Source organism: Balearica regulorum, chromosome 10 (assembly GCF_011004875.1).
Source record: "Balearica regulorum gibbericeps isolate bBalReg1 chromosome 10, bBalReg1.pri, whole genome shotgun sequence".
In the NCBI taxonomy this organism is placed as follows: Eukaryota; Metazoa; Chordata; class Aves; order Gruiformes; family Gruidae; genus Balearica; species Balearica regulorum.
Window position 1 is genome coordinate 5605044 of NC_046193.1, and position 18549 is coordinate 5623592.

The 18549-nt window shown below is 41.1% G+C and overlaps 1 protein-coding gene across 4 annotated transcripts in view; it reads right to left on the reverse strand.

The window, feature by feature from the left end:
* Positions 1–2053: 2053 nt before the first annotated feature.
* MAPKAPK3 (MAPK activated protein kinase 3) overlaps positions 2054–18549 on the reverse strand; it is a 53876-nt gene continuing 37380 nt past the window's right edge. For 2 of the 4 annotated variants that reach the window (XM_075762886.1, XM_075762884.1), the window contains exons 5-11: positions 17790–17869; positions 16072–16198; positions 14488–14563; positions 14184–14308; positions 12235–12320; positions 9433–9513; positions 6143–7938 (exon numbers count right to left, since the gene is read on the reverse strand). In XM_075762886.1, coding sequence (XP_075619001.1) covers positions 7780–7938; positions 9433–9513; positions 12235–12320; positions 14184–14308; positions 14488–14563; positions 16072–16198; positions 17790–17869 — 734 coding nt within the window. In that variant the 3' untranslated portion in view covers positions 6143–7779. Of the gene's footprint in view, positions 5304–6142; positions 7939–8793; positions 8909–9432; positions 9514–12234; positions 12321–14183; positions 14309–14487; positions 14564–16071; positions 16199–17789; positions 17870–18549 lie in introns of those variants that run through there. The other 2 variants (XR_012837153.1, XM_075762887.1) reach the window with 2 other exon arrangements.

Consider the following 18549-nt stretch of genomic DNA (forward strand, 5'->3'; position numbering starts at 1 on the left):
TGAGTTCATGCCAGCCAGGCATATAATTGTTGTAACTTGAGATGACGGAAGCTTCAAGTGATAGCACCAGATGCCTTATGACACAGAGTCATGTACTTTTGGAGCTCATGATTGCTTACTAGACAGTTGTTCCAGGATCCTCGAGGAACAGCTTAAAAACTGACTTCGTGCAGGAATGACAAATTAATCAAGAAAACATTTGATAGCTCTACTGAGTGCCAGCCAAGGTTTGAGCTGGATGCAGAGAATCTATTACGAAATAAGGAGGCAGACCTAGCTGAGTCACTTTAAATCAGGACATTCAATTCCTTCCTACTCCTCAAATTTAAAATATCCTATAGCAAAAAGCTTCTATGGGATTTTTTTGTTGTTGTTTTTTATGTTTAAGGAAGAACCTGAAACACTGCAGCCAAGTCTCTCTAAAGGAAGTACTCATCACTTCCAAGCAGTGTAAAATACATCAAACTATCAAAATTAAGAGAAGAAAAGCAAAGGATTTAAAAGGAAGATAACTGGACCACTGCATTTTACTCTTTGTAATTAAATGACTTATTCCACACCAAGACCTAAAAGCCAGGAGGAGAAAATAAAAGTATTTCTGCTCTAAGTGGCTACTTCTCAGTCAGATAATCTACAACTAGCATCAAGAGATTTTGGAATAACGGTTCTACGACCCAGGACACTAGCATGGTGTTTTACAGAGCTGATTGGAAAAAAAGCTGAAATCCCATGGGAAATAAGATTTTAAAGTAACAGAATTTCCTAAGAAATTTAAACATGTTTATGCTGTATAAAGCTGAGAAAAAGTAAAGGTTAAAACATCCTGTGCAGGAGCTGAAAGGACCAATGGCTCTATTTGCAGCCCTCCATTCACCACAGCACCTTGGGTATGAGAAGCAAGGGACTTCTTCGACCCTGAAGGAAGACCAGAATCCTTTTCAATTACCTCTAAAGGAAGCACCCATAAATATTGGAGAGTATACCCCCCAGCCCATTAGCAAACAGGAAGAAAAAGTATTAAGTTCTAGTTGGGTTCATTTGTTTGTGGAGGTCTATTACCCTCAGAGAGATATTTTTCCTACTGTTACCCATTGCTTGGAATTTTCCTCCTTAGCATTTTATATATAATGTAGTTTCTCGTTTCCTGCCAGGTAGTGGGATTCCCTGAAAATATTCCCATATTTACACCGCAAGAAGTTCAGAAATAAAAGAAGTGGTGGTACAACTGTAATTGAGCCAAAAAAGAAAAAACATTGCATTGTGGAATGTTAGCCTTGAGACAACTCATGAGATTTTTACTCAAGACAGAAGTCAAACACACAGTGCTAAAGTGCAAGATAGAAATGCAAGATGTCTGAAAACAAAAAAGAAAGTTAACCTCACCTTGACAAGGTTTTTGCAAGCAGAAGGGGAGCTCACTCAGGCAACTTTGGAAGAGCAGAACTTAGTCTGCAAAGCACATTTGTTCAGTTGTTAGTTGCTCTAAAAAAAAGGGCCATTTATTTGGTATACTAACAGCATTTACTCAAAAGTCTCATTTATAAACATCAAATTGAGCTTTGCTTTAGACTACCTCAGGAAAAAAAAATGGAGTCTGTATTGTATATCTATCTTTAGGGAAACATAATTATATCTGAATTCAGGAACTGCTCTGGGTTGGAGCAGCAGCTAATATCCTAACCAGAATTTCCTTCATCATTACTCAAGCAGTAGCATTTTTATTTTAAAAAACCTTAGTCCTCCTCCCCCACCAGTATTTCTCTTCTAACACATTCCATTCTAATTTTAGTCTTTTGAGAAGTTTCTTTTCCAGATCAACCCACTCTTTTTCACATTTAAATAATTTTCAGGTTTTTTTAAAGAGCTCAGCTTTAGCAGGTGTTTCAGTAGCTAAGCAATAAGAAATCTCTTGAGAACATCTTCCATGTTTCCCAAATGGATTAGCCTGGAAGTTTTGGGAGAACAGTATTAGGCAAAATAACCATGCCATTTAATTTCAAAACCAGACTAACACTCCTAAGACAAAAAAAGACAAAAAGATACAGACCCCAAAAAGGAGCACTTATGCTCACTGTTAACAAATAACAAAGGTGCAATAACAAACAGTTGTTAATGCTAGCAATACCAGTAATTAACTTGAATAAAGTAAAATTCAACAGAAATAAATTTAGAAGCTTAACATGGAAGAAAACTATGCAACTCCTCCTTTTTTGAATTATTCAGGTTCAGTGCAGCCCCAGGACCAAGAATGTGACATGGTTTGCAACCATGGATGAAAAAATGTACATTTCAGTGGCCAACAGTGGAAAAAACACAGCATACTGTCACAAAGCAGCAGAGACTTTACTAGTAATTTGGGCCTGCAGCTCCACACAGCTAAAACACATTTATTATCAGATCTAGAAGCTGAACTGAAGCAAGGTCAAGATACCTTCAAGTACCACCCCTCCTCAGACAAAAGACAGCCTGGCCCTTCACATCACCTCCAGCTATTTGAAAGCTGCATTCCTTCTCTTTTGGCTCCTGGAAGCTTAAAACACTGCAGTACCTTTCAAAGATTGTTTCTTTTTGCAGTCTCAAGTAGTATGAACAAACACAATGACAATGATCCTCTGTGCCTTTATGTAGTTAGAGCAGACCTATGAGATCTTGGCACCTGGTAGATTCATGAGGCAGGAAATTTTGAAATAAGTTAAAGCTAGGCATCATTTACAGATTTACCAATACAGGTGTTCATCTACAGTCACAGGGTTATCTTCCACATATTCCCTAGAGTGCAGGAATATCCTCCTCCTCCAGTGGTAAAAAAGACTAATGAAAAGTTGAATCTATCCTGCTATGTCTGTACAGAAGTATCACTTGCAGTAAAAATGTAAGTTGGAGTAGAATACAACAGCAGACATTCCTTATCTTATTCTTCAACATGACATATCCCCCATTTCTACTCCCTTTGCCCCATTAAATTCTTCTAACTATACAGACTAAAAAACAGTCCTATTTTAAAGCTGTACGTAATACTCAAAAAACATTTTCTTACCCAGTGCAAAGATTTCAGAGAAACATTTCTTCAGCAAATGTTATTACCTAGTCTTGCTCTAACCTCAATTTTCCAGATGTGAGATGTGTTTAAGTATGTACCTGAAGTAAACTTGCTTGTTAGCTTGCAAGAATTTTAACTTTTTTTTTCTTTGAGGTTTCGAGTACGTGTTCTCTGTCTTCCAAGTTTGCTTCCTTGTCTTCATCCTGTTTAGGCTCTCTAGAAGAGAATTAACTGTCTTCATTCTCAGCTATGCCAGCTCCACTAATGAGAACTGCCAGGTGAAGTGGGGAAATACTGGAACCTAGGAAAAAGAGAATTCTGGTATTTCCACAAAAATCTCTCTAAAACACATACTACTGGAAGAAATGAGTTTTCCACACATGAATTCATTCCCTGCTTGCCTTCCCTCCCTTTGTCCCTGTGGTGTGTTAGTGAGTGTGAAAGGGCACTGGTGAACAAGCTGGGGTGCGTCCTCAAGGACAACTCTTCCTCCCCTTGAGTACAGCTGAGTGCCAGCTTTGTCCTTAGGCTAAGCATGCAAATATATCAAAGCAGCTGGACACAGATCAACACCCCTTCCCTACCTTTAACACAGGTTTAAAACAGTACATGTACTTATGCTTACGTGCAAGTAATTAAAAGCTTCACTTCTCTCCTCCTCGCTAAATCTTCCTTTTCTCAAAAGCACCTTTGTCTAAACATGGGCCAAATAAAGTCTGAATTGAAAAGAGGACGGGAAATTAGATCAAACTGAGTATGTAGCATTCTCATTATCCCTCATGTCAGACAAGTCAGAAGCAGTTACGTAATTGGGCCTCTAGACTCTAGGCAGTGAAGTGTTAAGAGAGAAAAGCAATCCCAGGACTGCATGCTGGGTTTTGACAAATAGAAAAACACAGAATTAGGCCAACAGCTTACCATTAATGTGAGGTTTTTAATTGTCAAAAAAATGTTCATCATATGGCACATGTGGTCAAAGAGGTAAGAAAGCATGTAGTGCAAGAAATGGAAAAGGGAGGGAATTTTACCTGTGCTTGTGTACACACTTGTGTGTGAATCAGAGAAAGTACGCTTGTGAGTGAGCGAGCAAGAACGCGTGTGTGTGAGGAGTACAGTGCAGAGAAATACAAGGGGAGGCAGCGGCCCATAAGCAATTGCTATGAAAAGGAATGGGGGTGGGGAATTGTGCACAGCCCTTTTCTAGCTTCTGCTGTAAAAAATAAATAGACCTTTTAATCTGTGTTCTCCTTGAGGCCTTCTCTATTGACCATTCATTTCTTCTTTCCCTTCCCAGCTCTTTACCTCCTCTATATGGCTGATGAATATGCAAATGCATAATCAGTTCTATAATAGCCTATCCTTTCTAAAAACAGGCTATAAATTTGGATCTTAAGCAGCAGGTTCTAAAGAGACTATTATACGATATGGCTGGAGGAAGAGGCAAGACCCAAATACCACCGCTAGCACACCAGAATTCTTTATAACGTGTGTGAATGCAGCTAGAATGCAGGCCCTCTTATAACAGAGCTAGTAGCCAGAAAGGAAAGATCTTCTGCAAAACGTACACATGAATCTCATCACAGGCTTCTGCAGGGCACAGCGCACATGCTAGCAACCGGCAGCACAGGCTTTGGCTTTGCCAAGAACGCTAACGCGACGCAGATCCCGAGATCCCGCAGGTTTTAATTTTAAGCTACGGGAGTTGTGGGAGCTCTCGGGAAAGCCCAGTGAGACGGGGCTGATGGGGATGCTGAGGGGGCCGGGCCGGGCCCAGCGCCCCGGGCACCCCGCGGCTGCAGGGGGACGCCGCGGGCAGCAGGTGGCGCCGCGGAGCCGGGGCGGGGGACGCCGCGGTGCGGCCAGGGGGCCGGTCTGCGGAGGGATGGCGGGAGACACACACCGCGGGCACCCTCACCGCTGCTGGAGGCACGTCTGCACCCCCAGGGAGGGGTGACAAGCAGCACAGCCCCCAAACCTGGCCTCTGGCAGATTCTCACAGTTCCGGTCGGCTCAGACGCAGTTAAAACAGGACCAGGGCTCAGCCCCTGCTGCCGTTACAGGAGTTGCGTTACAAGCAGGATAGCAGTTTGAGGGTCCGCGCGTTGCACGTCAGCTGCTTCCCAGCTCCCAAGGAGCTGCCTCCTTTCTTCTGTCAAACAAGCACAAACACTTCTGTACAATACTTGCACACACTTCCATGTCTGCCATTTTGAGGCCCTCCTCAGGTTCCCACCGGGCTCTACAGTATTCCGGGATGTTGTCACTGCAGGGCAGAACGCAAGAACTATTAGTCCAAATTTAGCAAGATGGTATTGTCCTACTATACGGGGACTGAAAGCTGAAGGTGCTGTGCCCAAGCGCATCACTCCAGCTTCTGAACTGGTGTGCAGTAAAGACTGGAACCCCACAGGAAGGCATCGGGTACAGTTCCCCGTGGAAAACCACTCAGGAACAGATACATGTCTTCAAGCTCCACACTGAACTGACAGGCAAGAAGGCACCAGCTGGAAACTGAGAGCTCCTGCTCGAACTTTGGGCAAGACAGAAGAAAAAACCGTGAGTTACAACGGTTTCCACATCACCGTACCTAAGGCAGCCAGGACATCACCACATTACACACAGTCGCCCTTGTTAACTGGGATATCCCCTTGAAGGGGCACGGAGATAGGAAGGTAGGAGTGATGCACATAGCACCCTCAAAAAATTTGGATAAAGGGACAGAAACTTTGATCTGGCTCTAATCCCAACTGGTGCACCCTGAACATGTCACAACTCTTCATTCGTTGTATTATCATTTACAGGTAGTGAATAATACTTGCATAATTCATAGGAGTAATACAATGAATATAAACAGGACCTGCTATAATCACAGAGATACCTAAATAAACATTAAATAATTTTAAATAACATCTTTGCAGAGATTGATATTTAAAAACAAACCCTTGTAATCTTAAAAAAAAAGCTCAAGTTTGGGTAGGCCTTTGAACGTGGACATCATTGAACACTTCTCCCTTTTCCCATCACCTTTAACACAGATGTACGTCGCAAAGCAATACAAACTCTGCAACATCTCAACAAAAACAGGGATGACAGGAGGAAGGAATGTTGTAACACAATTTATTAAAATCAGTTTATAAAACCCCAGAACCAGTTCACAAAGAAGAATGGAGGTCTCATCCAACACTCTGAAGATGGGAACAGGGCTCCCCAGACAAGATCCAAAGCCTCGAGGTGATCTTTTTTGGAGGTAACAAGATCTGTGTGGCAGCCAGATTTGATGGTTCAGATCCTCTCTGGAGCCTTGTTTTCATTTTTGTCTTTTAACATTCTTCTGAGCCTATTAACACACCAGTACGCTGTGTGCCTACCACAAAGTAGTTTTTGCCTGCATCACTGGAAGCACATAATTTTCATCCTAGACTCTGATAATAATTTCACAAATATTTGCTTCATCTCAACTAAAAAAAAATCCCAAAATACAGCCAGAGGAAATATTTTGATCACAAAGTAAAACAAATTAGCAAACTAAGGCTAAGATCCCATAAAACAAGAATTAGAATAGGAAAAAAAAAAAAAAAGGTGCATATACTTATAGGTAATCTCCCTTAAGTGGTGAAAATCTTTGGATCCAGAAACACTGACAAAACACTGCAAATAAAGTAGCATCCTCCCCCTTCCTGACCCCAGGAAACAAACCAAGCCCAGCACCCCAAAATTTGCTATGGTCAGCACATCTTAGGCACAGGATCTGGAGATAATTACCAGAAGGGATGCTGGCAGACACCAGGGGCCATTCAGAGAACAGGCACTTGCCACTTCTTCCCAAATTTCAGAAGTCTCTCTTCTAGAGCAGTCTCTTGTATACAACTGCATGTCCAGTTGCACACCCTAGAGGTTGTGGATCCAAGAGGAACAGCAATATTCTCTGCAGGATACCTTCAACTAACTAAATCCTTATTTAAACTCTTTACATAAAGTACCATTTAAATTAAAAACATTACAAGAGAGGGATCTGACAGTGACATAGACATGACATAATGGTTAGTTTAGAAAACTTATATGTTATCAAATGAGAATCCATGACAAACTCAAATCTTCACAAAACTACATGAAGACTTTATGAAAATGGAAATGTATGGATGCTTTTTCCTGTACTAGGAATAACTGCTTACTGTTTAGGTGATATTCTGTAACTATAGGAGGTAAGTTTGGAAATATTCTAACATGAAATGCTGTCTAGATGCATCCATAATAGAACTGCACCTGTGCTACTCACGTAAGAGCAGTGACATTTTTCTCCTTTCTCAGTACTCATGTTTCAGCTACTAAAACATTCCTAGCAGAACACTTGGCATTTTTTCTATTCCCAAGTTTAAAACAGTAGCAGAAGTTACTCTTGTAGATGGCTGTTAAAGCCTCAGTGCATTAGTATGCTGAGACTGCCTCCTGTTCTCTCCTCTCGACCGATGCAGTTAAAGCCAAAACAAAAACCTGTAACATTTCTGGTATTACTGTACCTTCCCTAGCAATATGCAACAGAATTGTGTCATATACATTAGCCTTTAAAAGCAAAGCCCTGATTCAAGTTATAAAAATGTAACCTTCACACTGCTCCCTCTTTGCAGGATAGCTTCTTCATGGTCTCATTGCCTTTGTGGTACAGACTGAGCTGATCATACCGATTTTAAATTGTTCCTTTTAACTTTAACCCTCCACCCACAGGTCCTTGGCTTCTCTTCTCATTGGTTATTGCACCCTGGGGCTGCAGAAGAGGTGCCTGCCTGCTTCTGCTTCTTACGGCGTTTGTTCAGGAGGCGGTTGTTGGATGTTTTCAAGTCTTTGATTTTCACCTGATCATAGTCCACCCTCATGGTAGCCAAAGCGCTGGTCATCTCCTCCTGAAACCAAGGAAGCAATTTACTGAAAACCCTGAGGCAGAGAGCACACAGCCACCCCACACTACTGCCAGGAGACGAATGTACAAAAAGGAACCCTCTGTTACGCTACGGCCAGAAATAGCTGAGCCCTTTCTGCTGCACTGGACTATGACTAAAGGCTTCGTTCTACTCACGGACTCATTCAGGAGGAACTATTCACACAGTGTTTCATATGTGAGCATGCAGGACCACACTCTGCTGGCCTAAATTCCACCATGTCCCTATGCCCAGCATTTCTTACAGGCTGGCTCTGGGCCTTCACCAGCTATTAAGCCTGGGCTTCTCATACCAGACTCAGAATGCTGCTTTCCTTGCTCTGTTACCAAACTAGGTTAGCAGGAGCTAGAAGAAAGAGCTCACACAAAGTTGTTTAAAAAGTATGTGCTTCAAATTAACACACTTTCTTAGTTTGAATTAATATTTAAGTGCAGGCAAATTTTAAGCTTTTTAATAAGGCTGTGAGCAAAAATCTGCTTAAGTGAATGAATGTCTAGACATTTAGTTCAGGAAAGGAAAAACGATTAAATATTATGAAAATGCTGGTGGCTTGAGGAAATACCTCTGGAACCTATACAAACCACAAGCATAAGAAGTTCTCAGAAACAGGGAAATGAAGAACACTAAGTGAAAATATGTTTGATCTCTTTAACTCGGTAGGCAAATGTTGCCTAGGTCCTATGAAATTTTACCGTTACATAGTTCAACAGTTGAGACTATACATCAGTAATTTAAATAAAATCAGTAATGTTGCAATTATCAAAATGCCACGCATTGTAAATGCAAAAAATTCAGAATTAATTGTAAAAGTATGCCAACCTGATAAAGGCCAGCAGGAAAGAGTTAAAGCTTGCAAACAACTTTTAGTCTGCCCTATAGTTTCTCTTTGCAGGAAGCATTCAACTGTCATCAGTACAAACAGTAGGTGAAGCACCTGGTTAGATTAAGGGAAAGACAGATATATTTTTATCTTCTCTCACCAAATGTTACAACAAGACAAGGCTAAGGTTATTTAATGTTGTTTTACATTAGAAGAACAGAGTAGAAAACCAGAATGCAGCTCAACTCTCCCACCCTGTCCCCCTACATTTTCCATCATATTCTTCACTTCACTATAATGAACTTGAAGCTCCCTCAGCACTGTCCCTTCTCCTCTGTGGTTACATACAGTGGCTCAGTAGGTAGCATCATTAATAACTTTGGTCATAAACATCATCTTTGTTGAAATCTGGCACAGCTGTAAGGCTGTTGGACGAAGCTCAAATAGCATTCTTTTTTAAACAGTTATCATATACACGTGGACATATAGTCCTGTTCTAACCACGACTGTTTACAATTCCTTTGTTTAACACGGTTGTATTCAAAATAGCCATATCTCCAAGGAAATAAGCATACGCAGAGAAGACAGCCCATTTAATCTCTTATCAGACTTGACTTCAAGAAATCTGAACTACTCACTTTAACTTCATCCCAGTGGTCTTTATCCTCTTGCAGGACCCGTGCAGTGTGAAGTGGAGTTGGTGGCACTGCCATTGATCTCTGAGAAAAGGGAAAAATACCAAAAGAAATGTTCCGCAAAATCATGTTTGGGAAGCGACTGCTTGCTCTTCTATGCATATGGAGGGCATAAAACTTTATCTAACGTCCTTCGGTGGCCCTCATTATTCATGCTTCCAACCACTCCACAAGCTAATTCATGTGTGAGGTAGAAAAGGACTATAGCTCCCACATGACTGTATCTTTAAGGAACAAAAGCAGAGAGAAATCAGTGCTATGCTTCTTTCACTCTGCTCCCTTCCAGTCCAACCAATAACGCTGTGTTGGATAGAAAATGTACATTTGAGATTTTAACTGTCATTTCACTATTCATTAGTCAATGTTTTAAAGTGGTTAATTTGACCTTTATCTTCTTGGATTTGTTGTAGGAGAAATTTTCTTGTACATATACATTAACTGAGATTACCAGTTTATCAGATCATAAGTGTGCCCCAAAGAGGAAATCTTACTATTATTCACAGTAAGGCACAGTTCAGAAGACAGTGCATCGCTTGAGACACTCTTCCACATAAAACTGAGATCTACGCTCACCTGCCATGAAACATCAGTAAATACTGTAAATTAGAATAAGGTACAATTCCTAAAGCAGGAAGCACAGTTCCCTAGCTAAATTCAGCAAGAATCATGATATTTCTTGCCAGTCCATAACCCAAACTAGACTTTCATTTGGATATTCTATCTCCCTTATGCTTTCTACCCAAACTTGTCTACTGCTGTGGCATCCTACACCGGATGCAGCTGCATGTCAACAATGTCTAAGGAGATCCCTGTACATGTCTTTGTAAAATAAGTGTTACATTGGAAGCAGTGCTTATACTCCACCGAGCTAACAGCAGCACTGCAGTAGTTACAGAGGTGGAAGCAGAAATCATGACTCCTGCATCCTCTGTTAAAGGACCCTAGCTGGCCAGGGTACAGTTTTATCAAGTACAGGTGGGAGGTGGGAAATGGAAAACCAGAACACTGGCCTTAGTGGTGTCCCTGAGCAGATGCTGAAGGTGCCCTCCTATTTGCTGTCAGCTACTTCTTGTTGGATAAATCTTATCTACAAACTAACTAGAGGATTATGTGCTCCACCTAAACTCACAATTTTTGCATAGTCCATAATAATACTTCTGCCATCCATCTAATTAAAAAAAAAAGGGGGGGGGGGCCGGAGAAAAAAGAGAAGAGACAATCCCCCTCCTCTGCTGCTTGTGCAAGGCAGCTCCCCATACACATTCCCATTTAGGGATTTAGGAAAAGAAAAGGAAGAACACAGACATTCACTAGGTTGGTCTTTTCCTTTCCCTCCCCCTGCCTCATGGGAACAACAGGTTCAGCAGAAAAAAAAAAAAGCCAATCTGCAGCTCCTAGAGCGTTCTTCCAGGAAGAGTATTCTAGCACGGCTCTTTGGTGCAGCAGAGTCTATAGACCTTGTCTCTAATCTCCTCCTTATTAATTGGTTATATGCATATTTCAAGTAACACGTGTCGCTGTAGGTGGTAGCTTCCTTAGCTATTAGGCACTCATTCTGTGAAATTCATCGCCTGCTGACTTCTGGAACACCTCCTTCTTGGGTCTTCAAACACTTAAAGCTGAAGGTATTTATTCTGAACAGTGATTACATTTTTATTTGGTTAAAAAAGACATAGAAACATTGTCTAGGTTCTGTTTCCAGTTCTACAGATTCTTTATAACCTTAATTTCTCAGCTTTCATAACTCTAAATGAAAATATCTACTTCTTCAGGATGTTATATAGCAACGTTTCTATATGATTCTAAGGGCTTTCAGATCTTCAAACAGGCATTATGGAAATGCTGACTATTAGTCATGCCTCTGTTTCTGCCCCTTCCTCTGAAGATCAGCACAGACAGAGAAAGCACTATGGGGGAAAAGGGCATTCTACAGTACAAGGGATTCTGTTCAGGGCTGATGATTTTTGGACAGCAAAAACCACCCAAGACTGGTGGTTCAGGCACAAATGTGAAAAGTATAATCTATTCTTTCAAGTGACACGTACAGAGCAGAGATGATATCCTGAAATTCAGTCTGATGACTCCTGGGATTCTTGTCTCTTGTTTGAAAGAATAAATAGTGTATTATTAGAGTCTTTCATTTTTCCCCAAAAAATATTTTTTAAGGAAAAGTAAATTCAACCAAGTCATAGAATGAAACCTGAACCCGGACCATTAATAGCTCTGTGTACCGTCCTATCTGGCAGTCTCTTACAGGGCACTACGCTGAGACCCTTGCTCCTCCCCATGAATTTCCAAGCTCTGCCAAGGATGAGAATTCCCGCTAAGCACAGGACTGTGTTCACACTAACACAGCTATGCACAATGGTGGCTGAGACCACTAATAATAGCTTTCTAAATCCTGCACTGATGAAGTAAGAACATACAGTTTATTTTTATATTTTTAAAGAGAGTAACACATGCATATGCTGCAGAGTCAACAGTGACTGCCTGCTCACAGAAGATATATAGATGCATTCGGCTTTTGCTTCCAAGAACGCTGTTGTGGGTGTCTCTGTCCTCTGGTAACACCAGGAAGAATTGTGGTTCTACTGGGAGATGACCCTCTGTGGGGGGCATAGTAGGTTAATTAAGTTATTAACAGTAACCATCATCCTTCTCTTGCTGTGCTATGTTGAGCTACATATAAGTTCTGCATGTAAGAACTCATCTTGTTCCCTTGTAAAAAAGAGGTATGAAACTCACATTAATCCAAGGGTGGTTCATGAATTGAGAAACTGTCATCCTCTCTGTTGGGTCAGTCTTCAGTAAATGGCGAATCAGTTGTTTGGCTGAAAAACAGGATCAACATGGCATGTTGTAGTCTACTACTGCGTTCCCAAATAACCTTGAGAACACAAAATTATCTTTCTTCATTCAGCAGAACTGAAAACACCTACCTATTGCTGTTACCATGTTAAGAAGCCATGTACAGTGTGGTAGGTTATTATGGTTAAAAAGGCAGACATGAAAACATCCAAAACAACAGGTAGGAAGGAAGGACAAAGGATCGGGGATTCCACCTATGCTATCTATGTCACTAAACCAACTGTTCTCAGAGCACAAACTTGAGAAAAAGAAAAACATAGGAACAGAAAGCTGCCAAGGTACCTGTCTGAAAGATGGCGAGAAGCTCGGCATTATGGGCTGAATGAATGCATAAGCTTTGAGAAATGACAGAAGACAAAAACTAGCACAGGCTGTGGAAGAAAAAGGACAATAAATTTTTCTTTGAAACTGAGAGGCCACTAAAAGAACACAAAGTCAAAGAAATGGATTGCACAAACAGGCTTTGCAGCAGCTTTCTGTGAACACAGTATCTGCCAAAGCAAGAGTACAAAGTAACTACGATTTGAGATCATGAGAGCCTAGACAATAGTTTCATTAATGCAGGGGGACAGACCAGGAACACTGCATCCAAGGGACATTATTGAGAAATACTTACACTGTACAAGGAAACAAAAGGAGGGGATCACAAACAGAGCCTGTTAAGATGATTATAGGAAGCTGGACGGGAATTTAGAGGAAGCCTCCACAGGTGATGCAATGACAGAATGATTAGATAAAGAAAATCATGACAAGAACAGGACAAAGGAGGGCAAAAAGCAGCAGTCTGCTGAAGGTGCATAATCAGCCTAAAAGAATACATAAATTAGCTGATCTTAACAGGTTCAAAGGCAGAGGGCATCTATCTTCATTCAGGCAAGCACAGAGAAACCCTACAAATTTTCCAAGTGCATGTTCTCTCACCAAGCTCCCCGAGCATTTTAATACCTGCTGTAATATGAACAAGACCCAAAGCAGACAAATATTAAGCCAGAAACCCATAAGTAAAACATCTTCCTTATTAATGTTCAGTAGTCTAGGCTGCACATGCAGCCATGAGATCAAATGAGGGGTTAAAACACAGTATTATCCAATGATGATTTGTTATCGCTTAACAGCAGATGATAACAGGATGCTAGTAATAGCAATACAAAGGGCTTGTTAGGAAAACAAAAAGATGTACCCAGAGGTTGCTGACCCTTCTCTCTAATACAATGGGCAGGTGAGACTTCCACCTTACGAGACTGTCAGAATAAGAGGGAATCAAAACCATCCACTTTCAGGACACTGGGTTGAGCCCATCCAGGTCACAGCTGAACAGCAGCAGCTTTTGGTCAATGACTTATTAAAAAAAAAATTGTTGACCTTGATTTAAGTGGTGGCTGGCAAGTTCCCACATCACAAAAAGCTAGCATGAAAAGCTGCCATCCTTGCTGGCTCTATCACCAAGGAAGGCAAAGACTGAATGAGTTCTTAAGACAGACTTTCCCTTTCTTCCAACTCAGCTTACATTGCAGCTGCCCTGGCAGTCCGCTTTCTCAGGATTAAAGACTTTTGTTTCCAGAGAGTTTAATCTCGGCATTCACTAGCACTAGCTGGAATTTTAAAGAAAGTTTTCAGTAGTCATTTACTTTCTGTAGTACTTAGGTTGCTGGGTAATGTCCGAGTTCCCAGTTGTTTTCTGTATCACCTTACAAAAAATTAATTTAAATTCTACAAAACAGGGGGAAAAACCCACTAAGACAGACTTTTAGAAATAGTCTCTTGTAAGCACTGCACCACTGCACAACACCATGCACACAGTCATCAGTAGCAGTGAGCACTGTTACCTTCCTCTGATACTTCAGCCCACTCTGGATTGGGAAACCCATATTGCCCCATCCGAATTCTTCTCTTCATCCCTGGAGAAATGGCTTGACCAGTGTTTGAGTAGAATGGAGGGAACCCACACAGGCTGTAAGAGTGGACAGAAGAACTTTTACAAGTAGGAAAGTCATTTCATCTCTTAAAAAGTCCCATACAAGCTTATATTCTTCTGCAGGTTGCATAATCCCAGTGACTAATTACTTGGAAGTACACATTTAATAAGATGTGTCCTTCTTCCGCTCATCAAGCCTCTTCCCAAATACTTACAGAATATATGTGATGACACCCAATGACCACATGTCACATGATTTGTCATACTTCTCAGGACCAAGGACTTCTGGGGCTGAAGAAGATTAAAACCAGAAATTAACAGAGTACCAGATATTTCCTTTCATCTCCATTACCTTATAAGTAACAGCACACTTCAACAAATATTGGAGGCATTTAAAAAAATGCAGCTCACTGCAGGATCTGGGTAGTATTTTCTATTGACAAGTTCCTGAACACATCTAACATAGCTTCAGAAAGGAGGAATGGAGCTGGCAAAATGCCCTACTTTTCACCTTAGTGTCTCTGCTCAAGAGAGTACTAAGAATACAGAAAAGCAGAAGGAGCTATAGCTAAATGTGTACAGGGAGACACTGCACTGAAAGAGGCAGGAGCATATGTTCCCAAAATCAGAACAGAAAGGACCTACTTGAGCTGTGATAAATTTTTGAACGGTACCTGGGTAGAGTGAGTTTAGCTCCAGCAACTACAGAGCAATGTATTTTTCTTCGGCCTCCAGAGCATTATATTTTTTCACTAAGTAACAAAATTATAGACACATACATTTAGAGGGGATTTTTTTCCCCCCCTGGGGCAGGTAAACTGGCAGGGAGCTTGATTTTGTAAGGAAAATGATTCTCTAAACATATGAGCAATCATGCTAGTTTATAAAAAGGTGTTGAGAAGGGAAATGTCAGCTTGTTTGTATACAAATATAAAGGCATAAAACCACATATGCCTAATTTTCTTAGCATTTTATCCCTAATCCCAGCTTACAAAAATATAGAAGTATCAGAAAAAAATATTGCTATTGCAATTCTCTGCTAATAATGAATAACAATATCTTTCAATGCAAAAAAAAACACAAACCCCAAACCTATAAAAACTTACATTGTAGAACTAGTTCTTAAAAAATAATAAGCCCTTTTTCCTCTAAAGAAATTCCAAGTGCAGACTGCCTCAGTCATACCATATGGTGAATGACTATTAGCTCAAAGACCAAGAGGGGCGTACTCTAACATGAATGCATAAAGGACAGTCTGCTGTGGCATTCATTACACAGTGCTCTGTCTTTGGACAAAACGCAGGCAAAAATTCAGCTGTGATTAAGTCACTTTGGTCTTTTATTACTAATTCCTCCATTTGCCAGCTTTAAGAAGCTTTACATCTGAGGGAATACTCTCCCTGGTCTCTTTTATTACATTAGTTAAGCTAAGGGACGTTTTGCAAGGAAACACCCAAATAATCACGAAGATGAGTTCAAATGATGGCTTTTATTGCATCATTCAGAGGAAACATCAGGATTACTTCAACTGTAATCAGAAGCAACGTGTTCTTTCTCCTTGATCCTCATTTGCATTCCCTGTTAAGGCTGTTTCCTCTGCAGCCAAGGAAGAAAGCAGGAGCACTGAACTGTACTGGAACCAGACTAGGTTTGGGTTGGATGCCACTGTAAATTCTGCAGGCTAATTCTTTGCATTACACCCACAATAAGATTTCCCATCCATTCCTACAGTCCACAGGCCCACTATAAGGGGAGGGATGACAGACTTACACAAAAGAAATGCATCTTGGATAACTCACCCACATAATAAGGAGTGTAACAGGGGGTCTGCAGCGCATTTTGTACACTGGTTTCTTTGGCAAAGCCGAAGTCTGTCAGTTTGAGTACAGTATCCTTCTCTTTAGACGTGTAAAGCAAGTTTTCAGGCTGAAAGGCCACCAAAAGAAAGGATAAACTGGACAATGAAAAGATGTCTCTAATGAGCTGAAAGATCAAACCATTCCCGCTTGCCTGGGTCACCACCAGCATCTGAGCCTTCTTACTTCTCTCACATCCCCACCGTACCACGCAGAAAGTTCCCTCCCAACATATGGCATTTTTGCTCAGACTAAGGATCAACATCCTTCTCAAAGTGGTATTTAGGAGAGCAAATCACGAGACTCAAGTAGCTGAAGTAGAAGACAAGTCATCAGCCAAACTCTCTATGAGCAACTGACATAATTCCATCAGAATTACCTAATACAGACACAGTCCCCTTCCTGCTTTCCCTCTCCTGCCTCCTGAAACCCGAATTAATTCTTGCTCCACACTCCATAAAAGCTCTCCAAAACCGGAAGTGGCACAGAGGGAAATACAAGCTCTTGTGCACAAGAACAGGGAGAACGACACATCTCCAGAATCTGCAATTGCTTGAACTTGTTTTCCAGTTTCTCAGTCATAAAGAAGCTATGCCCTCTCTGATGCTAGTGTTTGGGGACATACAGAAGAAGGAAGAGCTTGAAAGAAAATAGGATTTAGGATCTATTAATTTGAACTATTTCTGCGTTAGTTCACTGAGTGTGTGTAGAGGGTGTGGGGGGCTAAGCACTTCAGTTTCTGTGCTGGCAACAAGCAATGGCACATAGCTCCACAAAAGTGAACAGATTTTTCAATGTGAAGTCATTCTGAAGAACGCTCAAACATACTCCTCAGTGACACCAAGTGACATCTAGTTCACAAACTCAAAGCTGCGGAATCAATCAGATGCTTCAGTCCATCATTACGTGACCTGCTCTTCAGTACATTCCATCACATCGCTGTACTGCTGTGCTAGAATGCCGTGGTGCAGCTACCTTGTCTTTGCTTATGCTGTGCACTTTGCAGAATGAAAACAAACTACAGTACTACAAACCCTGTCAAATCTCTACTACAAGGTCTGGGTACAAAATTTAGCTAGTAAATAGACTGTTCCACATGATAGTAATTGAGATCTTCCCATTTTCCCAAATATTTACATATACTATTCAAGTGGGTTGGATGCATGGAATTGGTATTATTCCTCCCATATATGCAGTTTCTCCTGCTTCTGAAGGGAGGTTTGGTGTTTGTTTGGGGGTTTTGTTTATGTTGAGGTGGGTTTTTTGTCGTTGTTTTAGGCAAGTATGATTGTGAAAACAACTAATAACTGGCAAAGACTGTGCATAGAGGTATAGCAGCTAGTATAAATTCCCTTCAGGCACTGTTATTTTCTTGTTAATTAACTGGTTTCCAAGTTGGTAGTACCTCTTTGATTAACCATCTGACTATCACCAGATTCTTCTGCATGCCTGACACAACTGGAAGGCATTAGCACACATGAATATTCTGACCTTTGACTAGTTGTAAACTAGTTGTCAGCAGGTCCCTTCTCACACTGGCAGAGGAATAGGAACACTTTTGACCATCTGATGGTACTCCTAGTTCTATTTAAACCACCATTGCCCATTTATTTATCTGCCTTACGCTCTTTTCTCCCTGCCCACACACCTTCAGGCCTCACCTTGACGTCTCTATGGGCAATGTTCATTGAATGCAGATACTGGATGGCTGTTCCGATGTCTCTCATTATCTCAGAGGCCTCTATAAATACAATTTTAGAGAAAGGTCACATTAACATTCCAACTGTAACTCAAGGACATGCTTGGGAATGCTTATGACTTACAAACAGCTTGCTGGAATACAGGGCTACCATCAAGACTAGAAAACCTAAAATTAGCCCTAACAGCTGTGTTTTGGTTTTGCAGACAGCCATAGCCCCCAATTCCCTGGCTGCTCAGCCCTCCTCCTGAGCAGGCACTGAACTGAACGGTTGAGACTCCTGGTTTTTATGAGCTTGTAAATTTGTGCTTTAATTTGCTCTCCAGAAAAGCAACAAGAGCAGAGAAGGTACACAAGCAACATGCAAGACTGTGGAGAAAGGGCCAGGACATGTCCTTGGCTGTCCAAGACAGAAGTTTTACTTTCAGCTTCTAGTTCAAGGGTAACAAGAGGATCTAACAGATTTTCTAAAACCAGAGCAACATAACAATACAGTAATTTTAGGATAGATCACATCTTCACTCCTCACTATCTTTAAAAGTTTTTCCTCAGGAGAAAAAAAAAATCAACAGTTCTATTCTGCAAAGCCCAAACTGCCACCTTTGAAATAATATGTTTCTAAAATTTAATATAACCCCAGTGGGAAATTCTAGTGGTTGGTGAGCTGCCTTGCAACAGGAGTATTCTTGAAGTCTGAAAAACTTCAGTTACACAGGGAGAGG